Here is an 18586-nt window from a genome sequence, read left to right on the forward strand (position 1 = left end):
TTGTAGTACTTTATTTGAAATTTAATAAGCTAAGATATTTTTGAAAAGTGTATGATTTTTGTATGACATGAAGCTCAAATATTTCAAAATAGTTACTCAATTTACCTTTTAGTTTAAAGAATGATTTAAACTACATAGATTTATATTTTCAAAAGTGCAGTTTAAATGAAATATCTAGAAACATTTAATATGAAACATACTACAAATTGTATAGGTGTTATAAATTTATTTTTAGGTTTGAAAAGAGCTATTTTAGTTTACTAATTAAGTAAGTTTTTTTATTGTAGTGCACAAAAAACATTAGAACCTAAATTCCAAAATAAAAATAGGTAAGTTAACTAATTGAAAGCTCTATTAGTTTTAAGCTTTTATTTTAGTTAAGCTTTAGTTTCATTTTTTAATAATACTCACTTTATACTTTAATAAGCCATTGTGAGCCTATGGATTTAATTGGAATCTAACTTAGCTTAGCACTTCTTAACACATACTTATCAATTACATACTTTAAACCTACTATTTAAACTTACATTATTAAAGTATAACAAGTACATGTTAAGTTCATTAAAACTATAAAACTATATATTAACCTATAAATAAATATTTATGATTTATAAGGAATGTATTGTACTAGTTAAGACTTACTATATTAAAAACAATAAAGATATACTTAAGCAACTTAATTTAAATGTGACAATAAACATGTAAACTTCAAAATACACCTTTAGATAAAGTTAGGTGATTTTTTATAGACTAAAATGAACTAATTAAATATTTCCATAACTGCAAACTTTTGTCAATTAAATAATAAGCTAATTGTATAGTAAAATTTTGATTATAAATTTGTGTATAAAAGTATGAATGTAGTAATAAACTAAAAGTAATGTCTATTAAGAAAAAAAATACTGTTGATTATAAAAGTAATATATTTACAAGCTGTAAAAGTTGATTGACATTTTAAATAAAAAAAAATACAATGTTTTAGGTACAATTTTGTCATGAGTATTTTCATTTAGAAATAAAAAGAACTAAATATATTTCAAGCCTATTAGTTGTAACTATTAAAAACTCAACAGGATTCTAAATAAAATCAAAATTAGAAGTCATCAAATAGAACCTATCTGACCAATAATAAAAGTTGTTTGTGCCTTAACGAAAAGCTAATGGCTGCAAATGACAAAGAAACGATTGCGCTCCACCAGCGCAACGGAGTCAACTCCTCAACAGCGTACGAGGTTCCCTTGCATGACCTGAAGACTTTGATGGAGAACAGGGGCAAAGACACCGTCACTCAGATGCAGCAAAAGTACGGTGATGTTGATGGCCTCTGCAAACTTTTGAAAACTTCCCCCACCAGAGGTAAGTGGTGTAACTCAAGTTTAATACATTTATCAAGTTTTCTTTGAAGTTTATGTTTTATTTTTTGTCCCTGGTTTGGTTTTGAGTAGCCTAGTGTGTTATTTTAACTAAATATATTGTGATGATCAAATCCTGTTTTTTATATATTTAAAGTCCATTTCAGTAAGTTAATAAATATTGTACAGCTTAGTTTAATAAAAAAGCATTTAACAATTTTATCTAAATTTTTATATATCTTCTATGTATTGTTGTACATGCTTTTTTATTTAGTTTTGACATTTTTTATATGAGTTTTCATATAAGAATATCCTATGATATTTCAAATTAAATTTTGAGTATAATGTAATCAAGTAAAATAATATTTTTTAGTAAGAAATTGTTTACAGTTTTTATACATTTTATTTACAGTTAACTTGAAGTTACAATAGTTGTTGAAAAGTATTTAAAAATTAAGTTAGTCAAACTTCAATAGGTTTTTAAAAGTTTAGAATACTTTTAAAAATATGTTTTAGTAATCTTACATCATGTATTAAAAAATAATCATTTTGATAAGTTAAGAAGGTAAAATAAAAACTTTGTACTTGTTTTTTGTTTTTGAAAAAACAGAAGCTATTTCGTTTGTACTTGTTGTAAGCACTCTTTTTATTGTATTATTAATAAGTTTTATAAGTAATAATAAGGTATTGAAAACATTTTATAAAGTTACTCGCTTTTCAAAGTTTATAACTAATCCTGTTGTACAAATTATAGTTAGTTTATTAACTTTGTTATCAACATCTTTTATTACTTATAATAATTTAGTTTATAATTATGTTATTATTTTTTTTTTAATATTTTAAAATAAATAGATAATTACTCCTGGGTAAAACTTAGTAGAAAATACAATAATTCTAAACTATGGACACAAAACACAAATTAGATTCTTTTAAACTAAGAAAATTTTAAACAAATGTTACTTAAATACCCCTTAAGGGCATAGGGAGGTGCAACATTTTTGTTTGCAAAGCTTATATAAAAGCTTTAAGCCAGTTTTTATAGAATTTAACATTGTTATTTAACATTTTAGACTTTTTAATTTTTGTAAAAAAATTCTTATTCAAGGTATGGATTTCAATTTTTTTTGTAGTTTTCTTTTAATTTTAAAAAATTACTAAAAATCTATCCTCTCTTTCATTTTTGAGTTAGAGATCTCAACTTTTCAAGAAACTTTTTTATATAGTTTAATATACTCTGAATGTTGGCATTTTGTAACTTTAGACAAGTAAAAGTTTTAGGTTAAAAAAGACAAAAAAGAAAAGTTTATTTATTAAAAAATTTTATTCAGAGATAAAAAACGTCATGCATTGAAAACATTATATATTGATGTTAGTACTGGGCTTGCAGTAGAATATGAAGAAAAATGGTTATTTATGAAAAAAATATACATTTAAACAGAAACACTTTGTTTTGTATTTTTGGTTTGCAACTTCTTTTAAGAACCTATAAGCTTACTAATTTCAAAAGCTTATATCTCAGAAATTACTTTGAGTTTTATTAAGGGTTAGAAATAACTGATAGCTTGCATAAAACTCCACAAAATAAGACCAACTTGTAAAAAATTCAAGGTGGACCTCCATATGGCCTTAGGCATTACTTTGTGGGATGAAAAAGTTTTAACAATATTATTTTATTTAAAATCAATTTATGATATAAAGTATATTGTCAATATAAAAGTAGTTATAGAAAATTGTTTTATAAATTCTATTAAAACTTGATTTACATCTAGATTAGTACAGCCTAAATTGCAAAAACTATTTTATATTTTTGTCTTAAAACCTTAGTGTTTTAGTAACTTGACAGTTTCATTAACTAAAATTGAAATAAAATGTTAAATTAATTCATTTCTAGTTATTTATTAGTCAGTTTTAGATATTAAATAACAATTAAAGTTTTTTGAACTGTTTAATACTACCACTTTGTACTAGTTTTTAACATTTTCATTTTCCCACCCACAGGTATCTCGGGGCAACCGGGCGAGTTGGAGAAGCGACGTCAGATTTACGGAACGAACGTCATCCCTCCCAAGAAGCCCAAGACGTTGCTGCAGCTGATATGGGAGGCGTTGCAGGACGTCACGCTGATCATATTGGAAGTGGCAGCCGTCATATCACTCGCGCTGAGCTTCTACAAGCCCGGTGATGACAGTGGCTCTGGTTTGTTGAAGTTTGATTGGTGAAAATATGAACTATTGAGCTTACTAATGTAAATAAGTTATATGGATTGTTGTATAAATGATTTGTTTGATTGCTCATAGAGAATTGGGATTCATTTAAAACTTAAGCCTGAGATTGCATTATTTTCTACCTCTAGATATTTTTGTTAGTTTAATGAAGTAGATATTTGTGATATCAAAAATTTTTTGCACAACTTTACATTTTCTCTAAGTTTTATTATTTACTGTAACAATATATCCCTGATCATTTCAAAGTAGCTGTAAAAATTTCCCTTTTCTCCCCAACAGCACAGTGTTTTCCCGATGAGTTCGCGGGTGCGGGCGGGGAACTGGAGGAAGGGGACACGGGGTGGATCGAGGGGGCGGCCATCCTTATATCGGTGGTGGTGGTCGTCCTGGTAACGGCCATCAACGACTTCACCAAGGAGAAGCAGTTCAGGGGGCTGCAGAGCAGGATCGACAAGGAGCACAAGATCAGCATCATCAGGAACGGCAACACCATAGAGATTGCAGTGGCCGATATCGTGGTCGGTGATGTGCTGCAAGTTAAATACGGTATGTTGAGTTGATACTACTGTTTTGTTAAGTTTAGATAAAGTTTTGCTATTAAATATCATTTATATAAGTGGTAAGCTAAATAATTAAGTATGGTATGTTGAGTTTATGTTAATATTTTAGAAGTTTCATGTAAGCTTCTATATTAAATAATTGAGATATAAATTTTCGTCAAAAATTCTGCTTATTGAAGTAAAATATAGACAATTGATTTAATTATTTTTGATATAAACTTCTTTATTGCTGTATTAAACTAGATCGTTGTGCTGTTTAAAGTTGTGCCCTATGTAGGTTACAAGCTAGTTTTAAAGTCCCGGGTAGAACATTACTTTTTGGTTGATGTTGCAAGTCAAACATGGTAAGAAGGAATCAAAAGAAACTTAAGGAAAAAAAAGCAATCATCAGCATTCAGTTTTATACTTACACATTTTATTTTTATTTTGGATTGCATATATTTTTAATTTTATTATTCAAATAATTAGTGCATCTTACTTTTTTTAAAAACAATCAAAAAATGTAACTTTTAAAATTATCTAATTTCACTTAATTCCCCTAGTATTATTTGTTTATGTAGCAAAACTAATAACTTTAAGCTGTATTTGCAAATATTTTGTGAATTTTTATTCTTATATTTGCATTTCGTTTTGTTTTAACGTTACACTGATCAGTGATGGTATTGACGCTGGTATTTATTTGTTTTTGCTTTTCAAGCATTACTTTTGTTTACACTGATTATCTATGCGCACGTATTGTATACCGACGTTTAATATTTTTGTATAAACATCGAATAAAATTTAAAATGATAAAAAAAAAAATGTTTTGTATTTATGTGTAATTTACTTTGTTTAATTTTCATCTATTTTAACTTTTGTTATGGTATTGCAGTATAAAAGTTTGCTAAACTTTGTTTAGATCAAGTCATTATTGTTGTACTGAAAGTTATTTTCAATATAATAACTTTTTAATAAATATGATAACTTTTTCTTGGTGTGTTTAATTTTAGATATATGTATTCAATTTAAAATCAGCATCATTTAATTAGTGTTACATTCATTGGTTACACTTTTATTTAAAAAATTTGTCTTTTTCAAATTATATTATCTACTCTTTACTGTTTTCAGTATTTTAACAATAAAAAAAAAATCACTTAACTTTCGCTAGCTTGGGATAATCATAATTTTATAGATTTATTTTAACGCTCTTTTTTTTTACAATTAAAATCAAAATATGTGTATGCATTAGATAAAACTGATAACTTTTTGTTTAAAAAAATTGTTATAAGTTTTGAAAATGTGTTTATATTTAACCAAAGTTCACATTAAACTTATAAATCAACATTTAAATTTTTAATTTTATTATTCCCATAGTAAGTGCCTGTCCATTCTAAGCTTGCTTATATTTTTTTTTATATAAAAAAGAAAACACTAAATTTAGTTTCCTTCAGATATACAGTTTTCATTTTTATGAATTAATAATTTTAGTTTTTTATTAATACGATGTTTTAAAAAATGTATAACTAATTTTTTTTTTTCTGCTCATAAAAGCTGTTGTTTTATATTTGTTAAAATTAAAAATATACCTAATTGGACCAAAACAATTTTTGATTTCTTTGATACTTTTTACTGATTTTTTCTGTGTTGATCACTTTCAGTATTCTAAACTAAAAGTCTGTATTAAAGATTAGTAATAAAAAAATACAGGTAAAGTTTATGATGTAATTTGTGTTACAATCTTTTTGCCAATAGTTATATCATGAGTACATCATTTAGATTAAAAGTGATAAAGCTACTAAATTGTTTACATAAACTTTTATTCATCTATGTTAAGTATAATCCTTGTATTTTGTATCCTTATTAACCCTTGTATCAATTGTTACGTAAAACTAGTTAATAACATTTTAATTCAATTAATAAAGAATATATACAACGTAAAAAAATACTTAAAATGCTAAACTTTTTTGCTTTTAAATAATTTAATTATTTTTTTTGCTTATAACTTCCTTAACCCCTTTTAGATATATTACACTCTGCCAATAGATATACTCATAAGTTTTTTTGAGATAATAAAATTGTCTATTTCCAAAGGATTTTATGATATCATAAAAGTTTATTTGTTAAAAGTTATTTTGTTATATCAAACTTTTTTTTTCTTGATATATTATTAATAGTGATTGTACTTGTTTGCACACTTAAATGATAGTTTTCATATTTGAATACTATTATTTTACATGTTCACTTTTCTGGTTTACTTGTCACAATGTTTGTAGTACATGTTAGTTATGCTGGGAAGTGAAACAATTGTATATTGTTATGACGAAACAGACTATTTCATCAGGATGGCGTCGCAAATTATTACCTCAGCGTTTACTTTTTGTTGGACGTATAACTCTGTTTTTGTTCAAGTTTTATTACCACATTTGTATTAAGATATTAATACAACTACTACTCAATATTGTTAGTAACAGACTTATATACGAATTTTATACTATTATGACGTAACAACAGGTGACTTGCTTCCCGCTGACGGAGTTTTGATTCAGAGCAACGATCTTAAAGTGGACGAGTCCTCGCTCACCGGAGAGTCCGATCTCGTCAAGAAGGATCAGGACAGAGACGTTTTCCTGCTCTCAGGTATGTATAAGTTTTTAATAAAGTTGAGAATTTTCCATGACAGCACAATGTAATTTGTTACTATGTGTTACATAAACTAAGGTTTTACAAAGTTATTTAATCTATTTACTATTTTAAGCTTTTAATAGAAGTAAAAAAAAGACGTTATTTTAAAAGTAGAAGTCTAGCATTAGGTTAAGTTTAATTCTAATAAAAGTGTAAGAGGTTAAGAGGATAAGAATGACAATGGTAGTTATTATTTATTCTTATTGTATAACCAAGCAATGTGTGCGCTATTTTAGACAGTTATATATATTTCTTTTTTAATGTATACTATAAAGATAAAGTAGTGAAATTATAAATATATCTTTGAAATCAAATTCAAAGTTACGCGAAACACTTAATGCCAAGTATTTTTTGTTGGCTAGACTTGCGTAAAAACCCTACCACAAAATATTTCATGCTGAATTTAATTTGAATTCTTTAAATAAATTCTGCAAATTTACCAAGTTCGCACCAAAAGATAAGTGGAATCAAATTAATTAATATTTAATGAATGAAACCAAAGCAACGAGTTAATCACATTGATTATTTTCTATATAAAGCAACACACTTCCTATCTCTTTCTGTATGAGATTATTATTAACATTTTAGATCTCTTTGTAATGAATCTGCAATTCAATCAGATTTTTATCTTGACAAGAAGTGTCATGATATTTTGGTAGCAATCTAAAAATATATTTTAGATGCGATTTTGAATAATATAAAGAAGCATTATATTATGCTTCCTTCTAGTTATCTCAGTGCTAATATTTAATTGTATGTGCCAATTGAAATTTAAAGCCTCGTAATAAATGACGATTAAAAAGACAGCACAAATGAATAAAAATTTACAGCAACTGATGCAAGACAAATTAGTCAAATTTGAAGTTCATCCTTGTGCCAGCACTTGTAACATACGTGCAATTCTTATTATTTAAATAAAAAAACAAAATGCAAAAAAGTTGTAATCAAGCGAAAGTGATTGCAGTAATTAACAAACACTCGAATATCAAACACACATATACATGTTGTCTTTTCAGCGTGGCGCTGAGTCGATTAATTATTCATAACTTTCGCTCTGCTAGCTCTCTGCACCACACGCTTTCAATACTCGCTCTCTTGCTGCAGTGAGCTTCATTAGCATTTTTATATTGTTTGTGATTAAGTGCGTTTTCGTGTAAGTTTTCATGGCAACACATTGTCGTATCCAGGTTTGATGGAAAAGTTTGGTTGTAATAACTGCTTGATCCTTACTTTTTTTTTGCCTGTCAGTATATTGTTCATAGAAAATGTCGATTTTGAGTAAAAAGTTTAAAAGTTTAATAACTTTTTATTTAGCAAGCTTTAAAATAACTAAAGTAAATAACAAGTTTTAAGTTTTGAAGTTTCTGTGATGATCAACTAAAGTTTTGTTAAACTAAGTAAAACTAGTCACTTTTTATCTGGTTAGTAATGATAAAACTGTTACTAATTGTGTTTTTTATTGTTCTGAAGACACAGGGTAATGCACAGAGTGAATTTATTCGTTGTATGTAACACAAGAACCTCGAATTATAGTTTAATCAAAACGTAATAAGGTTTATTTTATTCTTTTCAATTCAAATTAAGATCTGCTGTTGGAAATAAAATATTCAACCGGTTAAGAAAATACACAGTAACTAAACTATAAAATAAATTAGTATTTCAGTTTAATTTTTTAATTTTTATTTTGCACGCATAACGCAACGTTTTATATATATGAGAAAGTAGCAAGTCATGTGTGTATTAAGTGCGTAATCACTATTTCAACATGTTTAAAAAAATTATGTTTAGCATGATTCAAGTAACAGAATGCGTATATGATTTTTTTAAACTGCTCTCCTATAAATAAATCATTTTATGTTTAAGTAATTTGACTTGTTGGCTTAATACAATGTTTCCAAACTCATTTTCATACTTACCCCCTAAACAAAAACAAAATCCTCCTTAATCAGATACTACCCTTTTTCTAGTTTATTACCTATTTACTTTTTCATCTCTTTATTAACTATCGCCCCAAGGGAAACTCTGGTATAACAGTATAACAGTTAGTCCACTACAGTACAAATAACTTCTCTGTCTATCACAGTGTTAAATATGTATTTGTTATAGTGATCAATAAAAATTAAATCCTACTTGTATTACAACTGTAATTTTTCTTAAAAAAGACAGAACCTTTGTAGTGTAGATATGTTGCATATAATATCAAAGAAGAATAAACAAATTGCATTATTGCTCATAAATATTTAATATATACGTATTGGTACCCGCTAAATGCAAGGCAGTAAGTGATAAATGTGTAACAACTTTACATTTACATATATATAAACCTTTTTATTAATAAAGCCCTTAAGGTGGGCTCAGTGTGAAAGATTTGATTTATCAAGTAAAATAACTAAAATTTATATATAATTAGTCCCAAGCAAAAGCTTATTTTGTGTATTTTAGTTCTATATATAAAATTTTATATGTATGTTTACAAAAGGACTCATGTTGTGGAGGATAAATGTGTATTAACTTAACATTTACATATTTATTATATTGACACAGGTACTCATGTTATGGAGGGTAGATTTGTAATAATTTTGTATTTTTTTTGTACTTATTTGTAGATTTGTAGTAACTTTTTACTTATACATATATTATATTGACACAGGTACTCATGTTATGGAAGGTAGCGGTAGATGTGTGGTCACTGCTGTTGGTGTCCATTCACAAACTGGTATCATTCTATCACTTCTCGGTGCTGCTGGAGGTATGGCTTTAATTTCATTGAGAAAACATGTTTTGTGTAACTTGATGTGTTTTGACTTTTTGCAGTGATATTTGCTCAAAAAAAAAACTTAACTGTATTTGTTGTGTCGGTTAGAATTGTGATAAAAAAACTGTACAAAAAAAACATTTCAATTTTTATTCAGTGTAATATTTTCCTTCTTTTATTTCATATTGTATGGTAAATTAATTAGAACTTGCAGTATGCCCTCTTGATTGAAAAGCAATAAAATTTTAACTGTGCACGTAAATTAAAAAGTATAATAAAACTTTATTAACCAAGCTTATTTGCATATATCTGCATAAAGGCAGATACTAATGTATTCATAAAACATATTTCTGTTTTTGTGTTGTACAAAAAAAAATTGTGAATACTTTAACTAAGATTTAACCTGCAATGAGAACTTCAATTTCAAATAGAAAGTGTGAGGTAAAGTTTAAAACTAAACGTTTCCAAAAGTCATTTAAAAATCTTTTAAAGATTTAGTATAAGATGTTTTTTGATAAAACTAAAACAAAAGTGTAAGCTCTTACTCGATCATACAGCTTTACAACAAATCAGTTGAAAAAGGTTTTAAGTCATGAAACTACATGGATACTATCATGTACCTGGTTAATCCAAACACGAATTTTAACAAGTAACAACAAAGTTCACTGCAAAATACAAACGCAGATTTGAAAAATTATAATGAAGGTTGCCTTTTGTAAAAAATGTGGTTGAAACATTCATAGCTTTGCGGTTAAATTTTGTGTGATTTATGAGATAAAAAACCAAATGAGAATATGAATAAGTCCATTTTTGGCATTTGTAGAAGAATGCTGCAATATTTTGTTAAGCTGCATAAGTTTGTAAAAAAAAAATTATTCAAGGTAAAAGCCCCAGTAAAATTTTCAGTCCAGAGCTGTCTAAAAAGTGTTGTTGAAATTTTGTTACGTTTATATAAAGTAAAATTTAACATAAAGTATGAGAATGCTTAAACTTTTTATAAGCTGCTACCTGTTTTTTGTTTTGCTAATTAAAAAATTACTAGTTTAACATAAAGATAAGTGTTTAAAAAAATTTGTGAAGGTTAAATGAAGCTAAAAAAATAAAGTAGAAATCTTCTTAGAACATGTTACAATAGAAAAATAATTCATACTTTGTATAATGCTACATGAAGTATTAAATTCCACAAACCATTAATTATGACGTCACAACACAATGGTTTCTAACATTTGCAATTAAATGCACTAAAACTAGGTGTGTGGAGCAAAGTTCTCCAAAGTATAATCTTGAACTTTTCTAAATTGTCATATTCTGATTTTTTACGCGTTTGGTTTTCATACTTAATTTACTTTTCTGATAAAATTTAAACTTCCTGGAAATTGTCCAAAATTCTAATAAGTTTATAGTGTATAAAGTCAATTGCTAGTGCAATAGTATAAACCAAGTATAAACTTTCTTTAATCGAGGTTAATTGTACTGTTTAGTCTGCATATGAAAGTTATTAAAGTTGAACTTTTTATTTAAACTATCATAGTGTTGTGATAATTGTTAATCTCAAATAATTAATAGATAATTTTTGATAGAAGACAAATTAAAATTTTCTCGTATTTCACACTGTCGAAAAAGTTTCCACATATTTGAATAATGAGATTAGTTTCTGGTGTTGTTATGAATGAGTGTTTTTCAAGATTATATTTACGTACTCACTTTGGAATTCTCAGTATTTAAACAACACTGCTTTGTTATAATCTAATGTTTAAGACATATAAAACATTGTGTTGTGTAAAATACTGTTTAAATTGTATGTTTTGTGTCTTATTTATGGAAGTTTTTTATATGTTTTGTATGCTTTAAGGTTTTTATATTACAAAGTTCTATATATTTAAAAAAAATTGTTTTAAAAGTATGCCTTCATGTTATCTATATGTAAAAGCTTTTATCTTTTTTATTTATTTTTTTCAGATTTTCTATTTAAAATATAAAAAAAAACTCTTATTGGTTAATATTTCAGTTTGTCAAAAGTTAATGAATTATTTTTCATATACTTTGTTAAAATTATTTACTTTGTGCACAGTTTTTACTTAGCTGCCAAAAATCAATATTGTATTTTTCAATTGACTCTACGTTTAGTTATTAAAAAAATTATTTTAATAAAATAAAGATAACGGTAAGAGCATTCAAAACACTCTATTTGATTTTGTCAACCTGCGTGTACTTCTAATGTTTAAATATTATTTTTTCTCAACAGAGGACGAAACCAACCAAGCGGAACCGAGCGAGACGGGCTCGTTGCTAGGTAACGACGAGGAAGCGGGGGGCGAGGGAAACAAGTCCGGTGAAAAGAAGAAGTCGTCCAGCAGGAAGGAGAAATCCGTGTTGCAGGCCAAATTGTCGAAACTCGCGGTTCAGATCGGTTATTTCGGTCAGTTTCACAATTTTCAAGATAAAATATTCATTGATTTTTTTTTGTTTGATGATAAAAGCTGTTTGAAATTTATTGTATTTATCAGTATGAAACTTGTATTCTCTTAAAGTGATAGTGTTTGAAAAATCTTATCTTGAAAGAAATCCTAAAACCTTAGTTTGTCTGCTTTTTTTGTATGGTTTTTAATGTAAGCTTAAAATAAATTTTGGATACGGTTTTTTATTGTTATATAAAAGATCCCAATTACAAGAACAAAAAAACACAGTTTAAAAGATTAGTGGTAAGTTATTATGAACAAAGTTTTTATACTAAAATTTAAAGTTTTTATTACCTGGTTTTATTATCATTTTCCACAGGATTCGTGTTATAACTAGTAACAGTCCTCACCATTATATTCTTCCATGACTGATAAAATAACGTAATTTCCTGATAAGCTGTAGTTTATCCTAATATTACAACAACAACTTCAGGATTCGTGGTACCCCTTGTAACAGTGCTCATCCTTATTACGCTTTTAATAATAACAACAAAATACTAATTTAATATTTTGTTGCTGATAACAATAGTAATACCAATAAATAAAAGCACATCATAGATACCAACAGGATGCGTTGTATCATTAGTAACCTAATGAGGTTTCACAATTTTGTTTGAAGATAGATAAAAGTTGGTTAAAATTTATTATTTTTATCAGTAATTGATGATTTTATCAGTAAATCATTAGTAACCTAACCAAAAACATAATGAGGTACCCTAACTTTATATAACAACAACACTTTCAAACAGGGTTCATGAAAAAAGATAAAAACAATTTTTCAGAAATTACCTTGAATTTCAAGGTTACTTTATTTTTATACAACAAAACTTCAGGATTCGTGGTATCACTGGTAACACCGCTCATCCTTTTTTAGTATTAATTAATGACAACGGATTAAATATTTTATATTTTGTTGCTAACATAAACAAATTATCAATTTCAAACAGGATTCGTGGTATCACTGGTGACGGTGCTCATTCTGATCATCATCTTCTGCGTGGAGGTGTTCGGCACTGGGGGCATGTCGTGGAAGAGCGAGTGCACGTCCGTGTACGTCCAGTACTTCGTCAAGTTCTTCATCATCGGCATCACCGTGCTCGTCGTCGCCGTCCCCGAGGGGCTTCCCCTCGCCGTCACCATCTCCCTCGCCTTCTCCGTCAAGGTTCGTTGGTTTTTTATTTCAGGGTTTTTACAACAGTTTGAACTGAAAATAATAAGTGGTTGAAATAAACTGTTATTCTATGTTTTAACTTGTAATCATCACAAAATTATTTTTCAAAAATGTTGTTTATATTTATTGGGTTGTTATAAAGTTTCTGTATTGAGTTTCTGTTTATTTGTTCTCACAAAGCTCGCCGTCAAGGTTCGCGTGTTTGTTAATTGTTTCAAGGTTTTCACCACAGTTTTGACTGAAAAGAAAGTTGTGCACATTTACGAAACTAATTCATATACAGTTAGTAGTATAAACAATCCAATAGTTTGTTTAGTATCTTTGTGAAGGTTAGTGAAATTAAGTCACCATTTCGCCCGCCTTCTCCGTCAAGGTCCGTGTGATTGAGTTTGTTTTTTAGAAAATTTATATCATAGTTTTTAAGAGTTGAAAAGTTAAAGATTGCCCACTATGGGCTCACTATTTGAAGAGTAATTGTAAACAATAGTATTAGCAGTTTGTCAAGCTTTCTCTGTCGAGATTTGTCGGTTTTTGAAACACTTGTCAAATTAGATACAATTTAAAGTGCGCATTTTTGTTTATTATGATCAAAATTAAAAGATTATTTAAAAAACATTCATAGGGATTAAATCTGTTTCAAAAAATATTTTGCAAAGTATTTTTCATTCTATTTTTTGTTAAGAGCCATGTAATTTATACTCTACTGTGACAACATAATTCTCATACACTCAAACTAGTGTCACTAACGAAATCGTGTAAGTCTTATTGCATGTCTACATACATATACTCAACTTACTTATTTCTTTTAATAAAACCAATACGCTGGTTTGAAAAGTTATAAAAGTATGATATACACGTAAGAACAAAAACCCAGTCAACAGTATTTAACGCTGTAGTTATGTTAAATAGTCGAGTTTAGCAAATCAACAATTATTTACCTGCTCATTGATCAAAGCAAAGTGGTGATTTAGAAACCACTGTGACGCAATAAACGCTTATTAATATTTAAACGGAGGTCACCCACTAATTGAGCAGACTGCCGTTTGTTTCAATTTTTTTCCCATTTTAAGTCGGTATAATGAGCAGTAAAAACTTATATTGCTGTAACTTTTTAGCTTATCCAGTTAAGAGGCTTAGTAGTTTATTGATACGATTATGAGAATTATGTACAATTAATAATAATTATGTTTGATTATCAGCTTATAACGTTTCAAAACAAGCTAAACTGTTTAAAGTATATGTATTGTTTTAATTTAAATTGTTTTCCTATTTTAAGTCGGTACAATAAAACTTTATTTGCTGTGATTTTTTAGTTGGTATGACTAAATGGTGGGTTCAATAGTTTTTTTTTTCAATATGCCAATGAGACTTATGCACAACTAATATGAAATAATACCTGTGTTTAGAAGAATTAGAAGAATAAGCTTGTTACACATTAAACACAAGTAAAACTTTTAAAAGTATGTGTGTTTCACCACTAATTTTTGAAATACTGCTTTTATAATGCAATTATTTGAAATTTATAGTATTAACTACAAAAATTTATAAAACCAGGAATACTTTTCTATTTTAATTCTCTATCCGTAGTACATGAACCACAAAGTTCAAGTTAAGTAACTAATTAGTATCGATTGCGAAAACATATACGCAGAATGTTAAATAATGTGTATGAATATTATCCGAAAGTTCTTGAAGTTATGTTATTTTTACGACTCAAATGTTAATTGAATGTATGTATTTTAAGTAGGTAAAAGGGCTTTTGAAAATATTTACTGGTAACCCTGTTTTTAGTTAAGTTTACATGTATTTTCTTCGAATGGTTTGAATAACGGTATACAATTCAATTGACTAAAAAGAAACCTAAACAAATTAAAAATTTTAACAATTAAAAGAATTAACTGCTAAAGAAAGTAATTTATAAAAACATTAAACTATAGATATAAAGTTTTATAAAAAAGTCCTAGTGGTTGCAGGTAGAGTTTAGTTTAAAAATAAAAAGTGAAATATAATTCAAAAAAATGATAGTTCACAAAAGCAAACTAATTCCTTAACAAAGTGTTTAAATAAAGTAATTTTATAAATAAAGCATTCACATGTAAGACACAAAGCTTTCAACTATTAGCATAAAGTAAATATTTACACAGTTACTACACCCTTGAAACTTTTATACCTGTTTGTTTTCTAATTAGTCTTTTGTAATCATTTTTCAGTATTTTAAGTTTTTATGTTTGAAGAAATACAGCTAAACTTGAATTGGAATAATGACGTTATTTTTAGGTGACATTTTTCTTTGAATAATGATTTTGTATCTTTGAATTAAGTTATCAACAGCAATACAGCTTAAGTTCACCTTATCAGTATTACACATCATATAATACTTAGTAATTTGTTAAGGGTAATATTATTTAATGTAAAAATAAATTTAACGGTTTTAGCTTTGTATCAATTTGTTTTAAGTTATAGTGAAATATAACAGTTTATTATTTAAGAAACACAATTACACTGTTTCACCGCAAAGCGGATTTTCAAATTGTTAATCTTATTCAAATAGAACTCAATAGTTAAATAATGAAATATCTACAACGTTTGGGTTAATGTCTTTGTTATAAGTTTATTAAAGTATGCATAAAACATCACAAGATATTGAAGCAAAACCAAAAAAAAAACGTTGTATAAGGTCTGCTCAAAATAAAGATTCCAAGAAGTTGATACTCAATAAAACTGTTTTAACAAATTTCTCAATAAAATCCTTTTATATTGCGTACAATTATTTTCATACTGTTTAAATTTAACTCGGCGCTTTGAGAAAATAAACACAAAACACGCATTTGCAGTTAGATTCTCAAATAAACAAATTATATGTTGCAACATTCACCATGTAAATGTATCAAAACTACGTTGATATCTAAATTCAAATGTTGTTATTCATTGCGTCATACCATTTACGTTATTCATTATATCGCGTGATTCTCATTTTGTTATTTTTTTTTTCGTGTTTAATGTTGACACATATACGACTTGGTCTTTAGAATTTTCGTAATTCTGCTATTCGTGTCCCAGTTTTCACAGCTTGGTCGTTTCTTCCAAGCCTGATCTGCGTGTATCAAAAGTGGTTTAAGTTTATAACAATTGAATTTTGTGACGTAATAGGATGTGCGTTGTTACAGGATGTAATGCCTGGTAGTTCCCATATCTGATAATTCCGATAACTGTTTCTAATAAAACTGCATCTATTAGTTTTATTCGTTGTAATAACCATTGTTTTTAACATGTTTTCCTTCAGAACTGTCTCATTTTGTTTTGTTTTTCTTTTACTGTTAATTTTTAACCTGTACAAATTAAAAGCTTGAATCTTGTGATAACACATTTTATTTTATATTTGTTGAATATTTATGATTCTAAAGTGTTGACGTCATTAGCTATCATGAGTAGTTTTTATTTTAGTGCAAAGTCACAATGTCCTGAGAAACGTATGGTTTTTGAAAAAATTTCTAATTATTTTAGCGAAAATATTTAACTTGCTTAGTTTTCGTTTTTCAACATCACAACAGTCTAACGTCACCAATTTAAACCTTGTGATTTTTTGAATAAATTAACATACAAGCTTCAGTAAAACCAAAAATGATAGATACTTTATTGGACACTTTTATTTCTTTGTCTTCAAATATGTTATTTGATCATGAGATCCTTTGATGTAGATGGTTATTGACAATATAATTTAAATACAACGCGTATCTTAGTAAGTGTAATTGAGTTCATTAGAGAACAGTAAAAATCCGAGCTTTTTGCGTTTGAAACTTTTATTTTGAAAATACATATTAGCAGTTGTATCACCAACAGCGTTTTCAAAATCCAGTGTGCAACCTTCTGTTTACAGATTCAAGTAAAAAAACACTGTCTTTTATTATTTATGGTTGTGCTACTGTTTTGTATGTCATAATTATTTTTTAATGCTACTAACTTGTAATTATATACATGTATAATTAATACATGAAATAATAATAATTTTTTATTTACAAAGAAAATGATGAAGGACAACAATTTAGTGCGTCATTTGGACGCTTGCGAAACCATGGGCAGTGCCACGTCTATCTGTTCAGATAAAACTGGTCAGTTTGTTATTTTTATTTCTATAAATTATTAAAATAATCTATTACCTAAGTGTTGAAAAAATTGATTTAAATGGAGCTTAAATGAGACCGGTTCAAATGGAGCTTAAATGAGACCGGTTCAAATGGTTAAGTATTCATCAGCCTTAGGATATCCATAAATATCTTTAAGGTGTAAGGCTTTAGCTACGTCTATCTTTTCCAATAAAACCGGTCAGTTCGTTAAACTAAACTTATCAATCATAATAGAAGTTGGTTTTAAGTTGTGTTTAGAAATAGTACGCTGAATCGGTTTTTTATGGATCAGTATTAGCTAAAATCATTGATAATATTATGTTAGTGTTGTAACGACGAGGACTAATAAACATAATTTTTAATAAATTCACTAAGTATTAAGGTTGTTCTTTAGCTTAAGTTTGTGTTAAAAACTTAATTCTGAAATAAAGTAAGTTTATAACTTTTTATTAAATGTACTTACTAAATATATATATATATATATATATATATATATATGTAAAGTTTTACATACAATGCAAATACAAACTAATCTTTATTGTAATTTCTAGTAATTAACTTAAAAATTAAATACCTTGAGATAATGCTTATAAAACATGTTTGACCATTTTAAGAATGAAAAGTTTTCTGTAGTGACCACTCATGCAAAGATATAACCGCAAAATATTTACGTTCCTATTTATATGCAAATAAGTTGCTTCATGTATAAATTTTAATACTGGAAGACAACCGTGATGAAATAAAACAAGTAAAAACTATCGTAATAGCTAATGCGTCATTTTAAAAACTAGGTATAAAGTTTACAAAATAAGTTGTATACCTGTTATTAAAATATAAAAATAAAACAGCTGAATACTTGGAAAATTAACAGCACTTAATTATTTACTCTAAAAACAAAATAAAAAAAAAAGTTAAGAAGCATGCTATATAGTTTTAAATAATAAATAATTTGATCAGAATTAAATAAAAAGTGATGAAAAAAAATTAAAAAATAAGTTGTTTGTTAGAAACATCTAAAAAATAACTTTTAAAGTTTGAAAAGTTTACAAAAAAGTGCTTTGAAATATAAATACATAATAGCTAAACTGTGAAAGTTACACAAACTTCCCTTACAAACGCAAGTTTCATCAATGAAAAGTTTCTATTTTGTTGAGAAATTCGTGCAAAGCAAACAAAAATATCACCCAAGCAGTTTTGTTGGGTTATTACAACAAATTCGCCCGGTGTCAATCACGCGAAGTGTTGAAATGCGGGTGAAATCCGTTTAATATTTATTTTA

General features: G+C 27.3%; 1 protein-coding gene across 1 annotated transcript in view; it reads left to right on the forward strand.

Moving 5' to 3' along the window:
- The first annotated feature begins 1077 nt into the window (after window positions 1-1077).
- Window positions 1078-18586, forward strand: part of LOC145838684 (plasma membrane calcium-transporting ATPase 2-like) — a 57508-nt gene continuing 39999 nt past the window's right edge. Inside the window, exons 1-8 of the mRNA XM_082946312.1 lie at window positions 1078-1356; window positions 3351-3548; window positions 3857-4123; window positions 6628-6753; window positions 9449-9547; window positions 11799-11972; window positions 12960-13174; window positions 17205-17292. Of these exons, the coding sequence (XP_082802438.1) occupies window positions 1161-1356; window positions 3351-3548; window positions 3857-4123; window positions 6628-6753; window positions 9449-9547; window positions 11799-11972; window positions 12960-13174; window positions 17205-17292 (1363 nt within the window). The 5' untranslated portion in view covers window positions 1078-1160. The remainder of the gene's footprint in view (window positions 1357-3350; window positions 3549-3856; window positions 4124-6627; window positions 6754-9448; window positions 9548-11798; window positions 11973-12959; window positions 13175-17204; window positions 17293-18586) is intronic.

Source organism: Thalia democratica, chromosome 6 (genome assembly GCF_965202585.1).
Source record: "Thalia democratica chromosome 6, ktThaDemo2.hap1.1, whole genome shotgun sequence".
NCBI classification, from domain to species: domain Eukaryota; kingdom Metazoa; phylum Chordata; class Thaliacea; order Salpida; family Salpidae; genus Thalia; species Thalia democratica.